Source organism: Pseudorca crassidens, chromosome 16, assembly GCF_039906515.1.
Source record: "Pseudorca crassidens isolate mPseCra1 chromosome 16, mPseCra1.hap1, whole genome shotgun sequence".
Classification (NCBI taxonomy): Eukaryota; Metazoa; Chordata; class Mammalia; order Artiodactyla; family Delphinidae; genus Pseudorca; species Pseudorca crassidens.
The window spans coordinates 45,561,128-45,587,936 of NC_090311.1; the positions used below are offsets into that span (position 1 = coordinate 45,561,128).

Here is a 26,809-nt window from a genome sequence, read left to right on the forward strand (position 1 = left end):
TCCTCGGAGCATATTAGCAATGCTAATGAAAGAAATAATTATGAGTAGGAAAAAATTAATTATTTTTATAAACATATTATTCATCTGTTTTGAAAAGTGTACCATATACTCATAATTTATAGTACATTAATGTTAAATTTAGTCCTTTTTTGTTTAATTTAAAATAGAATCGAGAATTCCCTGGTGGTCCAGTGGTTAGAACTCCACACTTCCACTGCAGGGGGCAAGGGTTCAATCCCTGGTTGGGGAATTAAGATCCTACATCCTGCATGCCACTCAGAGTGGCCAAATAAATAAATAAAATAAAATAGAATCTTGGAGGAGGGGTTCTTCCAAGCCACAGTCAAAGAGAAACCATCTATCATAAGACAAAGAAAGTACACTTCCATTGGTTTATATGTCCTACTTTAAAGGGCAGGGGAGGATCTCATGACTTTGGAAACACATAAGCTATCTACTTGCTCTTTACTTCAGCCAATAAGGAGTTCAGCTGGGTCTATTTGAACATCATCTTAATGATGTTATGAATAGGCAATTTAAAGAACATTTTGTATTGTATCCCCACACTGGGTCACCACAAAAAAAGCATCCCAGCTTTTCAGCTAGCCAACCTGCCTGCATTCGTAGCTAGTAGCCAGTCCAGTTTTCTTTCCACAAAGAAAACAATGCTTTGTTGTTTTCTTCTTTGTTTGAATAGGGGCTTTCACGGGTGGGAGGTGATGAGTACATTCTCCTGTTAGAGAAAGCACACCTTGATTAATACAGACATAAAATTCTAGATGTGAAATACTATTAAAACATTAAACACATTCCTGCCACAGCAAACCTCTAAGCCATAAAAAATTAATTAGTGCTTTTTTTATATCTAAAATTATTTACAGAGTTGCAAGTAAAGATGCACTAGAACTGTTATATTTTTTAAGATGTGGTAGGTTTCTACTGACTAAGACATATTTTTAGGACTTATATTTTTTACATACCAACACCTTTCTAATTATTTCTGAGGACACTCAGTATATTTAAAGTATACTGAACTTTGGCAGAGAATCAAGAAGAATATCTGGTTCAAAATCATATTTATGAGGCTTCTGAGGAACAATATAATATGTATTATAATCACCCTGTCCTTTCACACCAAGAAGGAGCACAAGAATATCATGAAACTGGTCTTTTAGACCTAATTATACCATAGAAACTAAATTCATCAAACCACAAGCAAGTTATTCTTTCAAAACTTCAATTTGTTCATTTTTATGATAACAGGACATGTATTTTTCTCCCTAAGTTTCTAAGTGTTTAAAGGTCAACTCAGTTCTCACATACAAAAAGCATTCTGAAAAATTTAAATGTTATATTTATATAAAATATCATATTATCAATAGTGACTCAGGGTACACTGCTCGATTTCACAGTACTACTACCTTTTCAGAAAATATTTACTAAATTCTGGGCTATTGTAACAACTTGATTTTTTACCTTAAAAATAAGAGCACACCTGCTATTATATGAGAAAGAATTAAATCAATTTCTTTAAATACTAAGTGAAACGCTTTTAGAACTGAGTAGAATTCCAACAAACCCCACTCATAAGCAGAGAGACTCAATGTCACTATCCATACTTGTTACACTAACAGTATAAGTACACAGTGCGTGGTGGCACCCAAAGGCCAAGAAACAAGAGGCAAACAAAGAAAGCAAAAACAAAGGGAAGAAGTGAGAAGAAAAATGGTAGAGTGTCAATAGAGATGATACCTATTCTCTACTACTGAAAAAGGTTTGAGAGGTCTGGGCTTAAGGTTTATCTGGCAGCTAAAAGTCTCTGAAAATCCTTCAAGGGTTCGAAAAGTTGGAATTACAATTAATTGACACTATGCCTTTTCCCACAACCCAAACTGGGTGCTGGATATACAAGCCCAATAAAATTAAGTATGCTTTATTACTAGGCTAAAATACAGTCCAAGATCTTGCCCAAAACTGGAAAAAAAAATTGCCTAAAACTGGAAACTAACTTATGACTCCTAATGGTGGCCAGGCACCAACTCAAGTTAATAAGCACTTTCTTCTTCAAGTGCACTTAGAGTTATCAAGAACATTTCACAAAGGTGATGGGATACTTTCCTCTTCTTAAATAATAAAAATAAGACAAGCATTTGCACAGGACACAGAGGAAAGGCATATACTACCAGATATCCTCTGAAGCTCATCTAATTGCAATTATCTTTGAAATTCAGGCTTAGGATATTCTTCCTTAAACAACAGTAGAAGAAAAATCTGTTGACGAAAATTTAGTTCAGTGTAGTCATATTTTCATGTTTTTCTTTGCTTGGGGGTGCTTAATTCAATGTTTCGCAAGCTTTTTTTTTTTTATTCAAGAACTCTTGTGAATGTGCAGAAACAGAGAACATAGTAGTGACCGAAATAAGGTGGCACAGAAACATAACCACAGTCTTCTCCTATGAGAATGGTTTCCATATATCCTTCTACCAACCAGAGAAAAATAAAATTATTAGTCATATACTCCATGCTAGGAACCAGCCCTAATATATAGGTTCCCTACTACCAACAGGAAAAATTCAACTTCCATGGATTGACATTCAAGGTCACATGTCCAATATGATACCTTTCTAACTTTCCAGAGTCATTTTCTGTCATTTGCCACATCATACCCACCCTGAATGATGCGCCAGACCCATTCACATGTGCAATCTCTTCTTCTAAAATGCTCCAGTAACCTTGTCATCCTAGTAAAACTCTACTCATCCTGTAAGAAGATATCATCAATCACCAGCTCCTCTCTGAAGCCTTCTCTCAAATGTGTAATGAACATATGAATAAAGAAAAAGTCAATAAAATAATGCCACTGCGAACAGTTGCTTTTCAGAACGAGAGTAAAGATATTTGGATTAACTCACTTGTTTGGCATTTCCTAAATATTGGTCTAATTGGTCTAATTAGACCAATATTTAGGAAATATGATCTAATATTTGATCTAACACAATAATCTATAAAAATTCACCCAACAGAATAAGGCAGCAAACAAAGTATTAAATGGTGTTCAAGATGCAAGTTTGGTAATCATCTGCCTAAAAATGATAACTAAAGCTATGAAGATGGATAAGATTTCCAAGGGAGACCCTACAGTGAAAAGCAAAGAGGACCAATGGAGGAACTCGATTAAGTCAATTAAACAAAACTTATGCCAAAACTTTCACAGACTCTTCTAGGTAATTCAGAATGATACAGTTATTAATGAAAGAAAACAGCAGCAAGTTACATAGCTGTAGTTTGGAGAATCATCACTGCAGGTAGCAGTTGATGACCTGACCTAAATGATGACTGACCTAAATGAAATCAATCAAAAGAGTATACACCTGGGGACAAGCAGAGGGACTGGTAAAACAAGTTAAAAAGAAAACTGAGGCTTAAAAAAACCAAAAACAAACAAAACCAAAAATCTACAAAAATGTAATAGCCCAGAATAAAAAAAGAAATAAAAAGGGAGAAAGATAGGAAAAGAAAAAAAAAACTATTTCAAGAAGAAGGCCATAACAATCAAGTAAGATAAGGATACAGAAGTATCCACTGGATTTGAAATTATGTAGATCTTTGGTGACCTCAGCAATGGCAGTTTCAGAGGAGCAGCGAGAAGAGAAGAAAGCACTGTAGGCTGAATTAGAGTTGAGAGAGATGCGACAAGTACAACACAAACTTCCAAGAGGCTGAGCTGTGGGTTAGGACTGGACAGACTTAAATAGGTGTCAAAGAAAAATAATTATAACATTAAAAGTAGATACATTATAATAATCAAAACTGTGGCACTGGCATAAAGACAGACATACAGATCAATGGAATACAATTAAGAACCCAGAAATAAACCCTCACATATATAATCAAATGATTTTGACAAGGGTGCCAAGACCATTTGATGGGGAAAAGGACAGTCTTTTTAACAAATGGTGCCTCGAAAACTGGATATCCACATGGAAAAGAATAACGTTGGGCCCTTACATTACACCATATATAAACATTAATTCAAATGTATGCAAGACCTAATGTAAGGCCTAAAACTATAAAACTCCTGAAATAAAATATATGGGAAAAGCTTCATGTCACTGGATATGGCAACAATTTATTGAACACAACACCAGACACAGGCAACAAAGGAAAAAATAGACAAATTGAACTTCATGAAAATTAAAAACTATTGTGCATCAAGACATTATCAACAAAGTAAAAAGGCAACCTACAGAATGGGATAAAATATTTGTGAATCATATATAAGGAATTAACATCCAATATATAGAGTCACCTAAAACTCAACAACAAAAAACAATCAAATTCAAAAATGGGCAAGTGATTTGAACACATATTTCTCCAAAGAAGATATGCAAATGGTTAAGCACATTAAGAGATACTCAACTTCACTAATCATCAGGGAAATGCAAATCAAAACCACAATAAGATACTACCTCACACCTGTTAGGATGCCCACTATCAAACAAACCAAACCAAAACAGAAAATACCAAGTATTGGTGAGAATGTAGAAAAATTGGAAACCTTGTACACTGCTGGTGGGAATGTGACATGGTACAGCTACTACGGAAAACAGTATGGCAGTTCCTCAAAAAATTAAAAATAGAATTACCATATGAACCAGCAATTCCACTTCTGGGTATATACCCAAAAGAATTGTAATCAGAGTCTCAAAGAGATATTTGTATACTCGTGTCTGTAATAACATTATTCACAACAGGTAAAATGTGGAAGCAACACAAGTCTCCATCCATAGATGCAGAGGTATGCAGAGTGTTGTATATACATACAATGGAATATTATTCAGCTTTAAAAAGTATGGGAATTTTGACACATGCTAAAACATAGATGAACCTTGAGAACACTATGCTAAGTAAGCCAGGCATGAAAAGACAAACACTGAATGATTTCACTTATATGAGGTACTTAGAGTAGTTAAAATTATAGAGACAGAAAATAGAACAGTGGTTGCCAAGGCCTGGGGAGAGGGAGGCATGAGGAGTTAATGTTTAATGGGTACAGAGTTTCTGTTTTTCAAGATGAAAAGAGTTCTGGAGATGTATGGTGGTGTTGGTTGGCCAAAAATGTTAATTACTTAATGTCATTCAATTGTACACTTAAAAATGGTTAAGATATTAAATTTTGTTATGTGGGTTTTATCACAATAAAAAAATTTTAAAATGGATACATTAAGACTTTAGAACCTTGGGCCTTATACCTTTAGAACCTTGGGTAGTGGAAACAAACCCTAGGTATCTCTTTAAAGATATGAAAGTAACATGGCAACCATAATATATAATGTATTCTTTAGAACTTCGGGGCTACAAAGGTGGTACATCTTTGGTAGAGTTTCCATCTCTAGTCTGGGTATTAAAACACAAAAAATGATGATAGTAATGGCTTCTTAGGAAATTATGGCTGGCCAGTGCACCTTTAAGGTGTTATTGATATAAGTGAGTGCTAAGAATATAGTCATTTCTGCTACTATGCCTTGGAAAGGCCTAGTCAAAGAGACTGTCCCTTTCTTTCATCCAGAAAAAAACAGTTCATCAAATGGAGCTCTTACTACTGTCCTTGATATTGGACCATGACTTTAAGAAACACCTTTCTAGGGTATTTCCTCAAAACCCATCCAGCACCCAGCATGGCTCTAGAGTGGCCAGGGACTGGGAGGGTTGCGAACTACATGTTAATTTTTCATGCAACTTACCTTTTCGCATAGACCGTATCTTTTCCCAGACAACAGAGACCTCAATTTCAATTTTTGTTTGATTCTTCAAATATGTCCTACAGTCAGTTCTCATAATCATTTTCTTAAGTGGAACAAAGTTTAGGGAAAGTTTACTCTGTACATACCACAGAGAATGTTCTCATTTCTCTTTGAAAATTCAAATTCATAATATGCATAATGCTATGATTATTAGCCTTATATTGTTTTCAAAATTATCTGTTGCTTACCTACTCTTTTCCCTGCTGCTGTATTATTTCCATTCATTCCAATACCACGGGCAGACTACAATTAAAACACAAAACATCTATAGAGGTGAGTTAATGGAAAATAGAAGGGAAGATCACCAAACATGAAATAATTATATTTTATTGTAAAAATGCTGCTGAGCTTTCATTTAAAATTATTTAATCTATTTTTAATTAAATTAACTTGGAACCTGATTGTCCCATCCATCAATATTGTACTTACTCTTTATCTATAAGAAAGTAAAATTCGATGGCTCAAATAAAAGTTCTTATTGAGGAAAAACATTAATAAAAATATTTAGTATTTAAAATACATGATAAACTGTTTACACAAAGCTACTTTCAAATTACAGTTCTCAATTTAGGACCAAAACATTATTTAAAATTCAACTGTCAAAAAAATTTTCTACAAACTAGATAAACATTTTACGAGAAAATTATGAAAAGAATTCAACCTTAGGCCTCTTTATTTAATGTGTAAACAAAAAACAAACTATATGTTGAATCACTACATGGATAACTAGTAGAACATATTGAAAGGCAAATACTTACTAAAAAAAATTCTGTAGGTTCTAACTGGGGAGAACTTTTCCTAAGGCTTTCTTCCTGAAAATGCTGGAGGTTTGTAAACAGCCCAATTCCAGAGGTTCGAAGCCTGCCTGCCCCATGTGTGCTCTGCAAGCTGTCTCTGCTTGCGCTCTGGGCCAGCGAAGCAAGAAAACCTATATTATTTACACAACCAACAGGCTCTTTGGATGCCTTGTTAGCCATTTCTGTGATATCCCGAGCCTCAACTTTAGAAATAATATCAGATCTTTTCCCAGGTGAATCGACTTTAACAGCTCGAAAGCAAGTAGTCCTAGAGAAAGAAGAATCAGTTATATTTCGAATGTCCAGCGACCGAAGCACATTTTGTGAAGCAGAAGACTGGAGGTTCCCAGACTCAAAACATTTGGACTGTCTCTGTGGTTTCACCAGAGAGTTATGTAGTGACATTGGTGCAGAACAGTGAAGAGGTGATAAGAGTCTATTCTTGTGAGGACTTAATTCACGGTGGTCGAGAACTGCCGTTTCTACTGATTCACCACTCAACACTCTTGCAACATGTTTAAGATGCTGCTCTGTAGCTTTCAACCCTTTATCACCATTAGTGAGTGAGAATTCTGGATTTACCTTCTGTGTGCCTTCTAAGCCACTGCTCTTTTCATCAGCATTTCCTTCGGTAAAGGAAGCAAACGAACCCACTTCAGGTAGAAGCGATTCTTCAGTTACACACTCTTCTGAAGTTGGAAATAAGACAGTGTCATCCTCATTATTAGATGGCAAATTTCCTGAAAAGTTTTTTGTCTGCCTAGGTAGGGATGATCCAAGATGGAGAACAGAATCAGCAAGCTCTTTGTCATTTTCAAACTCCATAGGGGGTATCTGAGGTGGTAGTTTGAAGCCACTATTGGAATGAAACTGTGTGTTACTCTCCCAGTTATTGTCTTCCTTAATAAAATCACTAGCGATAGATGATATGGATATATCAGCAGGGGGCAGAGCTGGCAAACTTGAAATGGCATTGCTGGCTGAGTCAGGCAGATATGTGTTCCCAGAAGAAGGTAAACAAGACTGCCCAATGTGGGGGAGAACCCTTAACAATCTGTGGCGAGCAGCTGCCGTGGAACTACTGGAAGGTCGAGGAACCACAGGTGGACGAGGTTTTACCTTGACAGGTTTCTTAGGCTAAAAGAAAAGAGGGAATATATAATTCTTTACACGGTCATTTTCTCTGCCCATAACAAAAATTAACGAAGGAAGAAAAGGTTACTTCTGTTAACATACTGGCATTTGGATTACCTCAATCTAAAATGTTTAAAAAGATTAAAATCTGGGGCTTCCCTGGTGGCGCAGTGGTTGAGAGTCCGCCTGCCGATGCAGGGGACACGGGTTCGTGCCCCGGTCCGGGAAGATTCCACATGCCGCGGAGCGGCTGGGCCCGTGAGTTGTGGCCGCTGAGCCTGCGCGTCTGGAGCTTGTGCTCCGCAGCGGGAGAGGCCGCAACAGTGAGAGGCCCGCGTACCACAAAAAAAAAAAGCAGCAGCAGCAGCAGCATCAGCACGGGTAAACTTCAGTAAAAAGACTGATAGTAAGCATGTAATATATTTAATTAAAGACCTAAAACTAAGAGTGGGGACAAGATTAGAAAAATGATTTGTAAATGTTATACTATCTTAAAAAGCAGAAATAATGCAAATATTAAAAATGGAAGAAGAAAGACGAGAGAAAGTAAAATAAGTTCATTGATTATAACTTAATAAGTAGGAGTCAAAAGATATCTTTTAAAAATAAAAGAGAAGACAATTAAGTATGGAAAAGGCAGAATAAGGACATGATAAAAGATATTACTATAAAGTTAAACAATAGAACAAAAAATAAAAGCCTTCTGAAGTACCAAAAAGCACACACTCACATACCCATACACACACAAAACAGGCCATAAAGAAACTGTAAATATAACAAAATAATAAGACATTAAGGACCAAATATAGGGACGTCCCTGGTGGCTCAGTGGTTAAGAATCTGCCTGCCAATGCAGGGGACACGGGTTCAAGTCCTGGCCCGGGAAGATCCCACATGCCTCAGAGCAGCGAAGCCCGTGAGCCACAACTACTGAGCCTGTGCTCTACAGCCCACGTGCCACAACTACTGAGCCCACGTGCCACAACTACTGAAGCCCACACACCTAGAGCCTGTGCTCCACAACAAGAGAAGCCACCACAATGAGAAGCCCGCACACCACAATGAGAAGCCCGCGCACCGCAACGAAGAGTAGCACCCACTTGCCACAACTAGAGGAAGCCCACACGCAGTAACGAAGACCCGACACAGCCATAAGTAAATAAATAAATAAATAAATTTATTTTTTAAAAAAAGACCAAATATAAAAGTCATACCAATAAATGTGAATGTGATTAAGTAGTATATTTTTTTTAATTTCAAATTGGTTCACAAAGCAAGAAACAACTCTATGCTGTATATAAAACATCTTCCTAAAACAAAGTAAATCAAAAGTTAATAAAAAAAAAGACATGAGAAAGAGTACACAAAGCAAATTAAAACAATAAGATATCAAGGATTATGGGCCTGATATCAGGCAAGGAAAATTCAAGCTGAAGGTCAGAGATGAAACATTTTATAACATCTAGAATTAGCAGTATAATGAAAATACAACAGTTATTAATATTTATGCACTAAATCACACAACCACCTTCTTAAAGCAAAAACTATGGGAGATGAAAAGAAAAATACACAGAAACCCACTAATAATTACAGACTTTCACATATCACTATTCTCATTCTAAGAGAGAGCAAGCTGAAAAAAAAATAAGGAAATAGAGGACGATTTAATAATGTCAAATCTTTCAGACAGATATCAAACTTTTACCCTGATAACAGAGAATGAGCCATTTTCTTAAGTATACACAGGACAGTCATAAAGAGTGATATTAAATCACAAATAATCAAATTCTATTAAGCAGATATGGAAATAACATTCTCTGATTTCTATGCAATAAAAAGAGAAATTTTAAAAAATTAAAAAGCCTCTCTCGCCAGGAGTTTTTCAAACTCAAACTACTCTTGGATAAACTATCAACTAAAAATGCAAAATTTCTTTTAAAAATTAATGAAAATACTACAAATTGACATTAAGTTCTCCCTGATGAGCTGAACTGAAAAGAATATGTCATCTACACAATATCCTGCCAAAAATGTTTGACCTGCATCTAATCATGATGAAGCAATAAGACAAACTCAAACTGAGGATATTCTACAAAATTGGCCTATACCTCAAAAATATCTGACATGAATGTCCAAAAAAGGCTAAGAAATAGTTCTGTATAAAAGCAGACCAAGAAAACATTACAACTAAATACAACAATGCATGATTCTTGATTGGATTCCAGATTGAAAACAGAAAGAAAAATCAAAATAAAACAAAATGCTATCAAATACATTATTGAGACATGGAGAAATGTGAATATGGATGAAGTAATGTGTATCAGTGATAAATTATGTGTGTGATAACTACATTGTGGTTATGTAGGAGAAGGCTCTGTTCTTAGGAGTTATATACTGAATTAAATATTTAGGGGGAAATGTTACTATATCTGCAACTAACTCCCAAATGGATCAGGTAAAAGAACAGGGAAAGAAAACAAATGTGGAAAAATGCTAACTGGTGAATCTAGGTAAAATTTTCATGGTTGTTCACAGGTATAACATTTCTGAAGGACTGAACATTTTTCAAAGTAAAAAAGGAAAATAAGTGTTCAGACAAAATCTAAGAGACTTAATTGCCAGGAGACCTAAATTAAAAGAAATACTAAAAGATTCAGATGGGAGGTAAATAATCTTTAAAGGAAGCAAGTAATTGCAGGAAGAATAAAGAGCAACAGAAAAGGTAAATATATGGGTAAATATAAATAATATTAGCAATATAAAACAATTTGAGGGGCTCAAAATATATGTGAAATTAAAATGCATGACAATGACACAAAAGGTGTTTGGATGTATAAATGGAGTTAGTGTTCTAAGATTCTGGCATTAAAAGCAAAGTGGTAAAAATCATTTTTATTAGACTATAAGTAGTCAAGAATGTACAAATAATCTCTAGAGTAATCACTTGACAAAGCTAGTATAATAGTAAATTGCTAACAAAGTAGTAGAGGATAAAAACTGAATAACAGGGCTTCCCTGATGGCGCAGTGGTTGAGAGTCCGCCTGCCAATGCAGGGGACACGGGTTCATGCCCCAGTCCAGGAAGATTCCACATGCCGCGGAGCGGCTGGGCCCGTGAGCCATGGCCGCTGAGCCTGCTCATCCAGAGCCTGTGCTCCGCAACGGGAGAGGCCACAACAGTGAGAGGCCCGCGTACCGCAAAAAAAAAAAAAACAAAACTGAATAACAAAAAATAGACTAATCTAAAAAAGGACAAAAAAGGAGAGAAAAAGAAACATAAAACAGGTGGTTAAATAGAAAATAGTAAGATGATAAAAATCCACATGTATCGGTAATTATACTAAATGTAATAGATGAAAATCTTAAGCTTGTCAGTTTAGATTAAAAAATAATAAAACTAACCATGTACTGACTACAAGAGACAATTCTTAAATATAGGAACATAGAGTGAAAGTAACAGAGTGGAAATATAATAGAAACATAAACCAAAATAAAGCTAGCTCAGCTATACTAATAACAAAGTAGCTTATACTAATAAGACAAGTGCATTACAAGGCATAAATAAAAACGTTTTTATAATGATAATAAATAATAATTTTTATAATAATATAAACTACAAGAAAGATATCACAATTCCTTGGATATCATAAAATCTGTACTAGATCATTTGATCTAGTTTGACAGAGTTTCAAAATACATAAAGCAAAAATAAACTTCTTAAAAGGAGAAACACAAAAATCCACTACCAGAAAGGGAGATATTTAATACACTTTTCTGAATAACTGATGGAAAACAGACACACACAAAAATTAGAAAACCAGAACAACACAAATAACTTATCTAATTGATATATACAGAACACTATATATATGGACAGATTACACAGTCTTTCCAAGTGTGTAAGTGGCATTTATTAATATGCTTAGTCACAAGTCAAACCTCAACTAATTTCAAAGGCTTGAAATCATTTAGAGTATGTTCCCTGACCACAGTGATATTAAACTACAAATCAGTAATAAAAAGGTACATAATGGGACTTCCTTGGTGGCGCAGTGGTTAAGAATCTGCCTGCCAATGCCGGGGACACAGGTTCAAGCCCTGGTCTGGGAAGATCCCACATGCCGTGGAACAACTAAGCCCATGCGCCCCAACTACTGAGCCTGTGCTCTAGAGCCCGAGAGCTATAACTACCGAGCCTACGTGCCACAACTACTGAAGCCCTCAAGTCTAGAGCCCGTGCTCTGCAACAAGAGAAGCCACCGCAATAAGAAGACCGCGTGGTGCAGCGAAGAGTAACCCCCGTTCGCCGCAACTAGAGAAAGCCTGCAGGCAGCAATGAAGACCGAACACAGCCAAAAATAAATAAATAAAGAAATTTATATCTTAAAAAAAGGTACCTAATATTCCACGTTTGTAAACTAGAGGTTTGCTTCTAAGTAAGCCATGAGTCACACTGATATAAAGATTTAATGTAATCCCTGTGAAAATCCCAATAGCATTTTTGAAGAAATAGAATAATCCATCCTAAAATTCGTAAGTGATCTCAAGGGACCCCAAATACTCAAAATAATATTGACACATAAGAACAAAGTTGCAGGTCTCACACTTCCTGATTTCAAAACTTACTGCAAAGCTAAAACTTATTGCAAAGCTTATTACAAAGCTGTTGGTGTGGTACTGTCTTTATGTCAGTACCACACTAATCAAAATAGTGTGGTACTGACATAAAGACAAACATATTGACCAATGGACTACAACAGAGAGCCCAGAAATAAACCCTCACATATATGGTCAAATGACTTTCAACAAGATGCCAAGACTACTCAATGGGGAATGAACAATTTCTTCAACAAATGGAGTTGGGAAAATTGGATATCTTCATACAAAAGAACGAAGTTGGACCCTTACCTTGCACCATATACAAAAATTAACTTAAAAATGTATCAAAGACCTAAAACTATAAAATTCTTAGACGAAAACAGGAGGAAAAGCTTCATGACATTGGATTTGGCAATGGTTTCTTGGATATGACATCAAAAGCAGGGGGAACAAAAGAGAAAACAGATAAACTGGACTACGTCAAAATTTAAAGCTTCTGTGTATCAAAGGATACTACCATCAGAGTAAAAAGGCAACACACAGAATAAGAGAAAATATTTGAAAATCATATAATCATAAAGGGCTAATATCCAGAATATATAAAGAATTCTTAAACCTCAACAACAAAAACAATAACCTGATTCAAAAATGGGTAAAGCACTTGAATGGATATTTCTCCAAAGAAGATATACAAATGGCCAACTAGAACATGAAAAGATGCTCAACATCATTAATTATTAGGAAACTGTAAATCAAAAGTACAACTATGACCTCATGTCCATTAGGATGACTACTATTAAAAAAAAAAAACAGGGGCTTCCCTGGTGGCACAGTGGTTGAGAGTCCGCCTGCCAATGCAGGGGACACGGGTTCGTGCCCCAGTCTGGGAAGATCCCACATGCCGCGGAGTGGCTGGGCCCGTGAGCCATGGCTGCTGAGCCTGCGTGTCCGGAGCCTGTGCTCCGCAACGGGAGAGGCCACAACGGTGAGAGGCCCGCGTACCGCAAAAAAAACAACAAAAAAATACAAGTATTGGTGAGGATATGAAGAAATTGGAAGCTATGGAAAACAGTATGGCAGTTCCCCCGAAAATTAAAAATAGAATTACCATATGATCTTAAAATTCTGGGTAAATTTCCGAAAGAATTTAAAGTGGGGTCTCAAAGAGATATTTGCATACCCTTGTTCATAACAGCATTATTCACAATAGCTAAAAGGTGTAAGCAACACATGTCTCCATTGACAGATGCACGGTTAAGTAAAATGTTGTATATACATATTTACTCAACCTTAAAAAGTATTGAAATTGTGACATAAGCTACAACATGGATGAACCTTGAGGACATTGCTAAGTGAAATAAGTCACAAAAAGACAAATACTGTAGGATTTCACTCATATGAGGTTCAAGAAAGTCAAATTCATAGAAAACAGAGAGTAGAATTGTGGTTGCCAGGGGCCGGGGGAGTAGAGAAATAGGGAATTGTTTAATGAGTATAGAGTTTCCATTTGCAAGATGAAAAAGTCTGGAGATTGGTTGCTCAACAGTGTGAATGTACTTAACATTACTGGACTGTATGTACACTTAAAAATTATTAAGATGGTAAATTTTGTTATATTTATTTTACTATAATTAAAAATTTAGTAATGTTAATTATAGAATCTAGGTGGTGGATAAACAGGTGTTCACTGTAAAATTCTTTCAACCTTGCTGTATGTTGGAAAAGAAAGGAAAATTAAAGACCAATTTCTCTGATGAACAAAAATCCTAAATAAAATATTAGGAAATTTAATTAAAGACATAAAAAGTAAAATTCACCACAACCAAAAATGGTTCATTCTAAGACTGATTTCATATTTAAAAAAAATAAATTCACCACATTATTAGAATAATTTTATTCAGTGTAAAATACTTTTTAATTTCCCTTTGGATTTCTTCTTCGACCCATCAGTTACTTAGAAGTGTGTTATTTCCAAAATATTAGATTTTCCAGATATCTTTGTTGACTCCTAATTTTATCCATTGTAGTAAGAGAGCATTTTTTTCCACACACACACACACACACACACACACACACACACTGTATTTTATTTTTACAAGAGATAAATAAACTGACACCAAGCATTGTAAATGGATGACCACAACAAAAGCAACAATGATTGCAATTACCAAACACGAAACACACTCATACTATGAAGAGAGCATTTTTTGTATGATTTGAGTCTTTTAAAACTTATTGGGACTTGATTGATAGCATACGATACACTTTATCTTAGTAAATGCTCTGGGTGCACTTAAAAAGAATGTGTATTCTGCTGTTGTTAGGTGGAGCTTTCTTTAAACGTCAATAGGGACAAATAGGTTTACAGTTGTTCAAGTCTTCTTATATCCTTTCTGATTTTCTATCTTTCCTATCAATTTTTGACAATGCGAGTTATATTAGAAATCTAATATAACTATGAATTTATCTATTTCTCTTTGTAGCTTTTTTTTTTTTTTTTTTCGGTACGTGGGCCTCTCACTGTTTGGGCCTCTCCCGTTGCGGAGCACAGGCTCCGGACGCGCAGGCTCAGCGGCCATGGCTCACGGGCCCAGCCGCTCCGCGGCATGTGGGATCTTCCTGGACTGGGGCACGAACCCGTGTTCCCTGAATCGGCAGGCGGACTCTCAACCACTGCGCCCCCAGGGAAGCCCCTCTTTGTAGCTTTTGCTTCATGCATTTTGATGTTCTGTTATTAGGTACATAAACATTTAAGATTGTGGGGAAAGGATTTTATTTTTAATAGAGTTAGGTCAACTGTACTCCATCTGGAAAAAACTTGTCTTCATCCTACTTTACATTATACATGTTTTTTAAAGTTGTGAGGTTTTTTTTTTTCAGATGGATTGTAAATCTAAATGAGAAAGAAAAATCGTACGGCTTTTGGATAAAAAACACAGGAGTGTGTCTTCAAAACCGTGTGGTAGGAAAAAACTTCATTAAAAGTTTATAAAAACTAGTAATCATAAAAGGAATACTATTAAGTTAAAATACATTAAAATAAAGAATATTTATTCATTAAAAAAATAAGAAAGTGAAATAGCAGCTGCTAGAGTATCTATAAATCATGTATCTGTCAAAGAACTTGTATCCATAGTATATAAAAATTCCTTCAAATCAGTAAGCAAAAGGCAGACAACCCAATTTAAAAAATAAGCAAAATATTTGAACAAGCACTAGACAAAGTCAGTATCTTAAAAAAAAAAACGGATGTATTTAGACAGTGTGATTCACATGATATAAAGACTGTTGGTACAAAAGTCAATATCTTAATGGCGAATAAGCATATGAAAAGCTTAACATTATTCTCCATCAGAGAAATGTAAATTAAAACCACTACACATCCACCAGAATCGATAAAATAAAAAAGACGCACAATGTCAAGTGTTGGTGAGGATGTGACACAAACGGGAACTCTCCTGTTTCTGATGCGAGTGTAAACTGGTTCAGACACTTCACAAAACTGTTTAGCAAAACAATTAAAGCTACACATATACCTACCCTATGACTCTACAAGTCTATTCCTAGCTATATGCCCCAAAGAAAAGAGTGCATGGGTCCACCAAAGTCATGTATAAGAATGTTCAAAGCAGCTTTGTTGATGAAAGCCAAAAACTAGAAACAACCTAAATGTCAAAAGAAGAAGGAAGAAAGGAAGTACAGGCATACCTCATTTTATTGCACTTTGCAGATAACCTCATTTTTTACAAATTGAAAGTTTGTTGCAACCCTGTGTTGAGCAAGTCTATATTGATGCCATTTTTCCAACAGCATTTGCTCACTTTGGGTCTCTGGGTCACATGCTGGTAATTCTTGCAATACTTCAGACTTTTTCATTATTATTTTATTTGTATGGTGATCCGTGATCAGTGATCTTTGATGTTACTACTACAACTCATGGAAGGCTCAGATTATGGTTAACATTTTTTAGCAATAAAGCATTTTTAATTAAGGTATGCATATTGTTTTTTAGACATAATGCTATTGCACACTTAATGGACTACAGTATAGTGTAAACATAAATTTTATATGCACTGGGAAACCAAAAAAATTTGTGTGACTCACTTTATTGCGATATTCGCTTTACTGTGGTGGTCTGGAACTGAATCTGCAATATCTCCGAGGTATGCCTGTATAGTCATACAATGGATTAGTACACAGCAGTAAAAGAGAATGAAATGATACATGCAACAACATGGATGAACTGCAAAAGTATTATGCTGAGCAAAAGAAACCAGACCAAAAAAAGGTATATTATATATGATATAATTTATACAAAGCTCAAGAACAGTAAAAACTAATTCATGGTGACACATGTAAGAATAGTAGTTATTTCTGGGAGTAGGAAAAGGCAGGTATTGATGGGAAAGGTTATAAGGAAATCTGGAGAGAAATTTTAATTTTGAGTTATACCTATTTTAATTTGAGTTACACCTACATGACTGTATAGAAATGTAAAAATTCATCAAGCTCTATTAAAGACTTGTGAATTTTATTTTATGTACATATTACATTTCAATAAAGAAAAAGTTATTAATGGAGTGAAAAGCAAAATAATAGAGTGGTGATACATATATATGACAAAAAACATATCCAGAATATTAAAGATCTCCAAAAAAGTCAATAAGCAAAACACATACAGCCCAATTTTAAAAATGGGCCAAAGATCTGAACAGGCATTTTACAAAAAAGGGTATCCAAATACCCAATAAATACATGAAAGGTGCTCAACTTCATTGATCAGAGAAATGCAAATTAAAGCCATAATGTAGGGCTTCCCTGGTGGCGCAGTGGTTAAGAATCTGCCTGCCAACGCAGGGGACACGGGTTGGAGCCCTGGTCCAGGAAGATCCCACATGCCGCAGAGCAACTAAGCCCGTGCGTCACAACTACTGAGCCTGTGCTCTAGAGCCCACGAGCCACAGCTACTGAGCATGCATGTCACAACTACTGAAGCCTGCACGCCTAGAGCCCGTGCTCCGCAGCAAGAGAAGCCACGCAACAAGAAGCCCGCACACCTCAATGACGAGTAGCCCCCGCTCGCCACAACTAGAGAAAGCCCGCGTGCAACAACAAAGACCCAAACCCAATGCAGCCAAAAATAAATAAATTTATTTATTTATTTATTAAGAAAAAAAAACATAATGTAATGCCACTACACACCAACCAGAACGACAAAAATAAAAAAGAAGGACCATATCAAATACTGGTAAGAATGCATGAAAACTGCAACTCTCATTCACTATTGGACAGAATTCATTCAATTACTTTGGAAAACTGACAGTATTTAGTAAAGCTAAACATTCCTTATCAACATCCAGGTAGTGGAGATATCCATAATAAGTAAATATTAACAGCATTTTAAAAAGTAACTATTGCAAAATTAAGGTTAGGCTATCTTTTATTATCTTTCTTAGCTCTAGAACTATGAAATTTTTTTAAATCATGAATTATTTTGAGTGCAGTATTATCACATTAAATACATTGCTGGCCTAAAAAAATCAATTCACTACATTTAATATCTCAATAAATAACTGAGGCCAGAAACTTGAAATGAATAATAGTTTATAAATCTTTTTTCCACAATTACCAACAGACTCAATGCTGTGAGCCCTGCAAGGATATACTAGAGAAAGACCTGGCCAAGCTTCACCTTTTTGCTGAGATTCATGTTCTCCATCTTAGCCTTCAGCAGTTTCATCTTATTCATAGTTATTGAATTTTCAATTATCTGTTGCCCAGAAGGAGAAGGCTCAATTTCCTCATCTTCATCAGTATGCAAATTATACACAGAACCACCACTGCAAAGAAAATAATAATTACTATTGAAATGTACCGTATACCTGCCCAATGACTAAAAATATTTTAAATGCAGTATAAACTATAGATGTTGCTAATGATAAAACGATAAATCCATCTTGTCAATGTAAATTCAAGGCAAATGTATTTCAAAAATATATTTCTTATGAGAAAAAAAGTAAATGGGATAAATATCATGATCTAGCATTACTGAAAATCTAGTACAGCTGAGCTTTTCTGAAGTCAGTATACCATAAGTGAAGATCTTTTATGTTTGGAAATGTAACCAGACAGAATAGCACAGATTTTAAAATGAAAAAAGACACCTTGGTCAAGTCATGACACAAATTATTAAACATGTAAAACATTCCAATTACTGATCAATCACAGTAACATTTATTCATAACTTAACATTTATTATTTGGAGCCCCTTCTCTTTGACTACATAATGCCACAATATAATGCCATAATATAATGGCACTATCATACTATCCTCATATTTATTCTTATACGTCTATCTTTCCCCCTTATTCCCCCATATGTAAGCAAGTTGAAAGCAGATATTAATATTAGGCCTGGGACTTCCCTGATGGCTCAGTGGTTAAGAATCCGCCTGCCAATGCAGGGGACACAGGTTCGATCCCCGATCTGGGAAGATCCCACATGCTGCGGAGCAACTAAGCCTGTGCACCACAACTACTGAGGCTGCGTGCCACAACTACTGAAGCCCATGCTCCTAGAGCCCGTGCTCCACAACAAGATAAGCCACCGCAATGAGAAGCCTGTGCACCGCAGTGAAGAGTAGCCCCTGCTCACCACAACTAGAGAAAGCCCGCAGGCAGCAGTGAAGACCTAACACAGCCAAAATTAAATTTAAAAAATATATATTAGGCTGTGTTCATCTTCCTAGTCTTAGCACCTGGCACAATGCTTGGCACACATTTAACAAACGTTTGCTGAACTGAACACAAACATAATTAAAATTTCATTCAGCTTTTTCAGTAATGGGAAAATTAAAATCGTACACAACCTCAGCATATTTGAAGAATGACTGAAATTTTCAATTGAGCATAAGAAACACGTGCACTGGTCACCGTGCCCAATTTACTGTATCTATGCTAAAGTAGTATGAGAATTAGTAAGATTTCCTGTTCTATATGGTTGTAAGAAATGGAAACAATTTGAGATAACCTTAATAAGGCATATTTCATAACACTTCTGAAGGACATACTACCACCACACAAAGGTAAAGTAGAGAGTGGATAGCCCCATTCCTAAACTTTACATGGTGAAACTGGTGACATTCTGAAATCATGGGTTAATTACATTGCACAGCAGCCACAGGTATCAGGAGGAAGAATGGCGGAAATTGGTCTCCATAGCCAATTCAGTCCCTAGTGTTTGACTCGTGACTATCATTTTGATCTATTATAGATTCCCAGTATAATATGAAAATTGACACAATGGACACAACACTAAATTGACACTGCTACCATTTACTGAATGCCTACTCTGCCAGGCACTTTCCGCATATTATTTCTAATCCTCACAAAAACTACATAAGATGATATTATATCCCATTTTATAAATGAAGAACCTGCAGTTGGGAGAGGTTAAATGATTTTGTTCAAGACCAGAGAGCTAGTAAATGGTGCACCTAAGATTCAAATCCTCTGTCTGGTTCCAAAATCTATTCTTTATACTACTTCCTGTTGCTTCCCCAGGCACCAAACAGTAGACCTTACTGAGTCATACTTATGTATCCAAATTAATTAACAGAATTTATAGTATGTGAAGGCTCTCATCTTGAACTTAACTATACCTGAAAAGGAAGGTTGAGGTGAAGATTTTTGCCAGTTCACCCTTGGAGTTGGAAGGAATGACTCAAGTATATTCTATTCTTGGTCACCTTATAATACTTTAACTTCAACTACTTCTCTGTTATGTCCCGTGGAATTTTAAATTTATCCATATTGAATACTAAAAGAGGTTTCTGACTTAACCTTCCTGTCATAAAAAACTGGTCCTTTACTATTTTCCCATAGAGACCTGTGTGTGTGTGTGTGTGTGTGTGTGTGTATTTGTACGTTAAAAAGTACAATCATGATAAATATTTCATGGGCTGCATTTTAGAGGATAAAAAAACATTTTTAAATTCACCTAATTTGGGGACTTCCCTGGTGGCACAGTGGTTAAGACTCTGCGCTCCCAATGCAGGGGGCCCAGGTTCAATCCCTGGTCAGGGAACTAAATCCCACATGCATGCCACAACTAAGAGTTCCCATGCCGCAACTAAGACTCAGTGCAACCAAATAAATAAATAAATAAACATTAAAAATATATATGTTTAAAAAAAATTCACCTAATTTTTTCAAAATACCACATTATTCTGTTTCCTCTCACAAAGCATAGATTCATGGGATCAGTTAGAAGCCAATCCCAATTTTTTTCTAAATGGAAAAATGTAACTAGACCAGGATAACACAGTAATTTATAAACTTAATCCAAGAATACCTTTCTTTATTTTTAAATATTCTAAATATTTTCTTGAATGCTATATTTAACTTTTCCTAAATCTTTTAACCTAATAATAGGATTAAAGAATAAGAGGTGTGGGGCTTCCCTGGTGGCGCAGTGGTTGAGAGTCCACCTGCCGATGCAGGGGACACGGGTTTGTGCCCCGGTCCGGGAAGATCCCACATACCGCGAAGTGGCTAGGCCCGTGAGCCACGGCCACTGAGCCTGCGTGTCCAGAGCCTGTGCTCCACAATGGGAGAGGCCACACAGTGAGAGGCCCGAGTACCGCAAAAAAAAAAAAAAAGAATAAGAGATGGGCAAATGTAATATTTATTCCAACAAGAATATTATTCACCCTGAAGCCAACTCCTTATGTGACTTTCACAGATTAAGTTACCATTTAATTAAGTGTTGCAATGCTTCTTTTTATTTCTTCCCACTTAAAAAAGCAGTAAGGTAGCACAATTAACTAAAAAGATTTGAGACTAAAAATGATGACTGATACTAGATTTTGTATCAGAATGAATCAAATAATTCTGTTTTTTCTTAGAGCAAGAGTCAGCAAACTATGACCAAGGTCAAATTCAGTCCATCACTTTTTTTTCTTAATAAATTTATTTATTTTATTTATTTATTTTTGGCTGAGTAGGGTCTTTGTTGCTGTGCACAGGCTTTCTCTAGTTGTAGCGAGCGGGGGCTACTCTTCGTTGTGGTGCGCAGGCTTCTCATTGTGGTGGCTTCTCTTGTTGCAGAGCACGGGCTCTGGGCATGCACGCTTCAGTAGTTGTGGCTCACGGGCTCAGTAGTTGTGGCTCGTGGGCTCTAGAGCGCAGGCTCAGTAGTTGTGGCGCATGGGCTTAGTTGCTCCACAGCATGTGGGATCTTCCCGGACCAGGGCTCAAACCCGTGTCCCCTGCATTGGCAGGCGGGTTCTTAACCACTGTGCCACCAGGGAAGCCCCCACCACTTATTTTTGATTGGCCACAAGCTAAGAATGGTTTTTAGATAGTTGAAAAAATCAAAATAATAATATTTCATAATGTGAAAATTATGTGAAATTCACATTTGTGTCCAATAAAGTTTTGCTGGAACACAGCCACACTCACTTGATCACATATTGCATGCACTGCATATGCTCTTACACTACAATGGCAGAGTTGAATAGATGCATAAGAAATTGTATGTGGCTCTCTCATTGCTTCGTACTGTGGTTTAGCACACTGTAAATCACAGTGGCACAGTCATAATCAACAACACTTCGATTACCATGTGTATCACTGTACAATGACATTTTATTACCAGTATGTACCCAACATGACAAAATGAAGAGAAGAGTGGACTTCAAATGCTGCAGTTTTAAAACACAGTAGAGAGTGGATCATTTTGCTATCAACTAAATAGCAAAATATGATGTTTATTATACAATGACACTATAGCTATGCTAAAGAAAAACAACATATTTGGACATTATCAGACTAAGGACTCATCACAACATTCCCAACTTGCAGGAAAGCAATGGTCAGAAAAATCAGAAAATTTAAAATGGAATATCTCATCACAGTATAATTTCTTCACAAAAGTAAATGAAAATGAGAGTGCAACCAGAAGAAGTTTCCAAGTGGCTTATTTACTAGCCAAACAAGGAAATGTTTACCAATTGTGAATTAATTAAGCCATTTTTGATCACAGCAGTTGAAAAAATGTATCCAAAGAAAATAAACTTGTTTAAAGACTACTTCTTTGGCAAGAACAATTTCTAGAAAAGTTGAAAACACTGGAAGCAACATCAATAGGTAATTTAAAAATCAGGCAAATGATTTGGAGTCATTTTCCTTGGCTTTTGACAAGTCAAGACAAGCTAGATACTATTCAGTTGTTTTTGCTTATTCAGGGTATCAAAACCAAATTTGAAGTGACTGAAGAACTAGCCCCCATGTATTGTCTGCATGAAACAACTACATTTAAGAATATTTTCAAAGAAATTGCTAAAACACTAACAGTACAACTTGAAGCAAAATCTACAAGTGGGGGGCTTCCCTGGTGGCGCAGTCGTTGAGAGTCCGCCTGCCGATGCAGGGGACACGGGTTCGTGCCCCGGTCCGGGAGGATCTCACATGCCGCGGAGCGGCTGGGCCCGTGAGCCATGGCCGCTGAGCCTGCGCGTCCGGAGCCTGTGCTCCGCAGCGGGAGAGGCCACAACAGTGAGAGGCCCGCGTAACGCAAAAAAAAAAAAAAAATCTACACGTGATGAAGCAAAAATATGTGTGGAACAGAAAAAACAAGATTTTTAGGACAAATTTACAAAGCTAATGAAATGTAAGGTGTTTAAAACCTATGGTTACTCATCGTGTTATTCATCAGCAGGTAATCCTGCAGTAAATATTTCAATCTATCATGTATTACTGAACTAACAGTGTCAATGGTAGACTTCATTTGTCTCATGGACTTAACCGTTAGTTCAATGGCTTGGCAGTAGCAGCTTTATTGTGATTTTTTTCAGCTCAGGGCTGACACTGAATTTTTCTGAATGAGAAGAACCACTCGCAACCGCAAACATCCAATGCAGAATGCCTTTGGAAATTAGTTTGTGCTGTGTACTTGATAATGTTCCTTAGTGAATTCCACCTAAAATTACAAGCCAAAACAGTACTTACATGAGAAACTTACACTGCAGTAATGTCATACTGACAACTAGCATTACTTGGAACCACATGTAATATCATGCTTTCAAAAGTTAAAAACAAAGCAAGATCTCCATTCCCACACAAATTTGCAGCAGTCATACTTTCCAAACTCAAATTACACTCCCAGCAGCGTTTTCATACCTCACTGCAAGTTAAATGAAATCTGTGTATTTCAAAATCTATTTAAATGTGCAATTGAGAAGCTCCACCTATGTTCAATTGGAAGTGACTGATCTGCAACATAATGAAATGCTAAAGGCAAACAGCAAGGGAAGACTCTAACAGAATTCTATAAATGCCTTCCAAGTGATGAATATGCTCAATTAAAATCATATGCTCATGGACTGCTCTCATTATTTGGCAAGTACCTATCTGTGTGAAATGAAATTTTCAAAGATAACGTACATAAAATCTCATTCCAGATCAATATTAACAAGTGAACTTTTACAACCGATTCTGCAAATTTGATAGGCAACACTAGCTTTCAACACCTTAACTAAACTATTACTCCCACACAAAAGAATTCCATTCTTCTCGTCAGTAGACCTGAATTACACACACACACACACACACACACACACTATTCTTCTTATATTTTGAATTTTGTCTGTAAAAATTTTGTGAAAATTTGTTTCCTCTTGTTATATAAGTACTTACATGGTAACCCTAGTTGTATCTCTTGGCCTGGAAACCCTAAAATAGTTACTATCTGGCCCTTTACAGAAAAAGTTTGCTGCCCTCTATTGTGGAGTGAGAAAGCCTCTCCTAGAATAGGCAGGATAAGGTACGACCAGAAAAGGTTTTCTGCTCTGCTTCCTCATCCACCCTATCCCTTCTGGTAAGTGAATAGAAAGGAAAAGAAAAATAAAAAATAGCTTAAGAGGAACAATAATAATACAATTTTAACTGAAATCCATAACAACATTTGGATTATGTCTTAAACACAAATAGAAGTTGACTGGGGAAAAACTGAGGTAAAAGGAGTAAATGATGTTTTAAGCAAAGGAAAAAAGATGTAAAAATACATGGCATAATTAAAGAGACCTGTAAAAATGATGATAACAGGTTTTGAAGGGCCTTCCATGCTAAGCTACGGAGCTTAGATTTTCTCCCTTAGGAAAGGAGAGCCAAAAGAGGATTTCCTAAGGAAGAAAACCAAAACAACAGCTAACTAGCACATGGAGAGACTGGTATAAAGAAATTCTACTCATGGTCTAAGTGAGAGACCCTGGATTAAAGCTGCAGCCCTCACTGGTCCCTCTTCTCTACTTTTAGCCCATATGTTTAAGGCATGTTAGCAATGCTAACCAGAGCCTGACACGTAGAGTCAACAGTCAACGTCCATTTGTGACACCTGCTCTCTGGCCCCAAAGAATGAGTATAATCTCTCTTCCACATAACACTCTGAGGTGAGGCATAATCCTAAAGGAATCCCCAGGATTCCCAATTCCTGGAGCTCACTCCCTGTATACTCTCCTAGCCTTGAGTTTGGGCATGACCTATGACTTGCTTCTATCCAACAGAATATGGCAAAAGTAAAGGGATTTTCAGATGTAAATTAGGCCCCAAATCAGTTGATTTTGAGTTAATCAAAAGAGAACTGAGGGAAGCTTCTACCCAACAGCCAGTAAAAGAACCAGGGCCCTCAGTCATATGACTGTCAGGAAATGAATTATGCCAGCAAAGTGAATGAGCTTAAAAGTAGATTCTCTTCCCCAATCAAGCCTCCAGGCAAGAGTACAACTTTGCCAACACCTTGACTGCAGCTTTGTGGGAACCTGAGCAGAGCACCTGGCTAAACCGTGCCTAGACTCCCAACGCATAGAAACTGATTTCCAGACTACAAGTTACTTTTTGTATGAACGGTATTGCAACTAGGTTTTTATGCTGTGGAATTAAATTTAGTTATCTGTAATACCTTTCCTTCCTTTGTCTGCCTGTCCTACTCCTCTTTTAAGGTCACTTTTTCTCAGAGGTTGTCCCTAACTCCCCACCTTTCAGGCAAAATGAAGGCCTTCTTATCTGCTTTTCCAGAGATGTTGATGTCTTTTTATAACAACTGCCAAAATTATATTATAGATACTATTTATAGCAGATTGCATGCTCCATGAAGGGAAGGAATATAATCTTTATAACCTAGTGCCTAGTGTAAAGACTGACTATAAAAGTTCAGTAAATTTTTAGTAAATGTTTTAAAGTGAAAGGAGGTAAAGAATCATAGTAAGGCAGAGTGCACAGAAACTTGAAGGTTACCTTGTCCAATTTACTAAGTGTTCTATTGCCTAGCTAAGTACCTTTAAGTTGTTTCCTTCTGATTTTAGAATATAACAACTCCTCTTCCTCTTTTCTTTTAAGGATTATATGTCTTGTTATTTTTTATTTATTTATTTGGGGGGGGCCCTCACTGTGCAGCTTGTGGGATCTTAGTTTCTCGACCAGGGACTGAATCCAGCCCCTTGGCAGTGAGAGCGCGGAGTCCTAACCACTGGACCGCCAGGGAATTTCCCCTCCTCCTTTTATACAGTAGGAAAACAAGACTAGAGAAGTAAAGAGATTTATCCATCTTTAAGCAGCTGAGTTAAATTTTGGAAAAAAAGAGCAACTTTAGGCTTAACCCTTTCTATTATGCCACAGTTGTATAATAACACACTATTGTAACAAGACTCTATAATCTAGTAGGCATCTTAGACTTTCATAAAGTGACAGAAATAAATATTTTTTACAAAAAATCGTACTCCATAAAGAAATTTCAGTTTTAGAAATTATTCGTATCAATCATACGAAGGACAATTTCAGAATTATATAATTGAGGTGGGGTGGTGGAAAAGGGGAGAATGAATAAAATTTAGTTAGTCTTGTGAATATCATAAGACTATTTTGACAACACAAGGTAAACATAAGGTTTATGGGTGTATCATACAATGTTCTCCTTTTCTAAGTGAGACATGCAAATGAAAACCTATTTACCTTAAAGATTCAGATAATGGTGTTAAAGTGCCATCTCCCCTGTCTACTACACGAAAGAAATTCAACTGATCTCCTTCTCGGTATACCAGAAATGTAACTTGTTTGTTGCAGGAGGTCTTCTCCCAGACCTCATCTCGACTGGAATCCATGTACTCAGCCATCTCCCTAAGTGGATCTTCCATAGGAACTACAAATGGAAAAATTGATAAACAAGCTTTCAATTTATATCAAGTTTAATGCATCTTGGTACACTGTCAGGATATAAGGTGCTGAATTTGAACAACAATCCTATGCATACAATACATATATATTACATTCTTCAGATAAGTTTCTGGTCTTTTTAGTTAATACAGCATTTTCTATGTTGTATTAATATGAAAGAAATGAAATGATTATGTTGTTATGTACAAAGGCAGGGTTTAACCAAATACATGAGGTTTTTCCTGTGTCACTGGAGAGTATATTTGTT

The 26,809-nt window shown here is 36.3% G+C and overlaps 1 protein-coding gene across 2 annotated transcripts in view; it reads right to left on the reverse strand.

Moving 5' to 3' along the window:
- The window catches only part of ZFAND4 (zinc finger AN1-type containing 4), a 72,668-nt gene that overhangs the window by 1,446 nt on the left and 44,413 nt on the right, over positions 1–26,809 (reverse strand). For both annotated transcript variants that reach the window (XM_067710204.1, XM_067710203.1), the window contains exons 5-9: positions 26,341–26,527; positions 18,027–18,174; positions 6,563–7,738; positions 5,993–6,047; positions 616–733 (exon numbers count right to left, since the gene is read on the reverse strand). In XM_067710204.1, the coding sequence (XP_067566305.1) occupies positions 616–733; positions 5,993–6,047; positions 6,563–7,738; positions 18,027–18,174; positions 26,341–26,527 (1,684 nt within the window). The remainder of the gene's footprint in view (positions 1–615; positions 734–5,992; positions 6,048–6,562; positions 7,739–18,026; positions 18,175–26,340; positions 26,528–26,809) is intronic.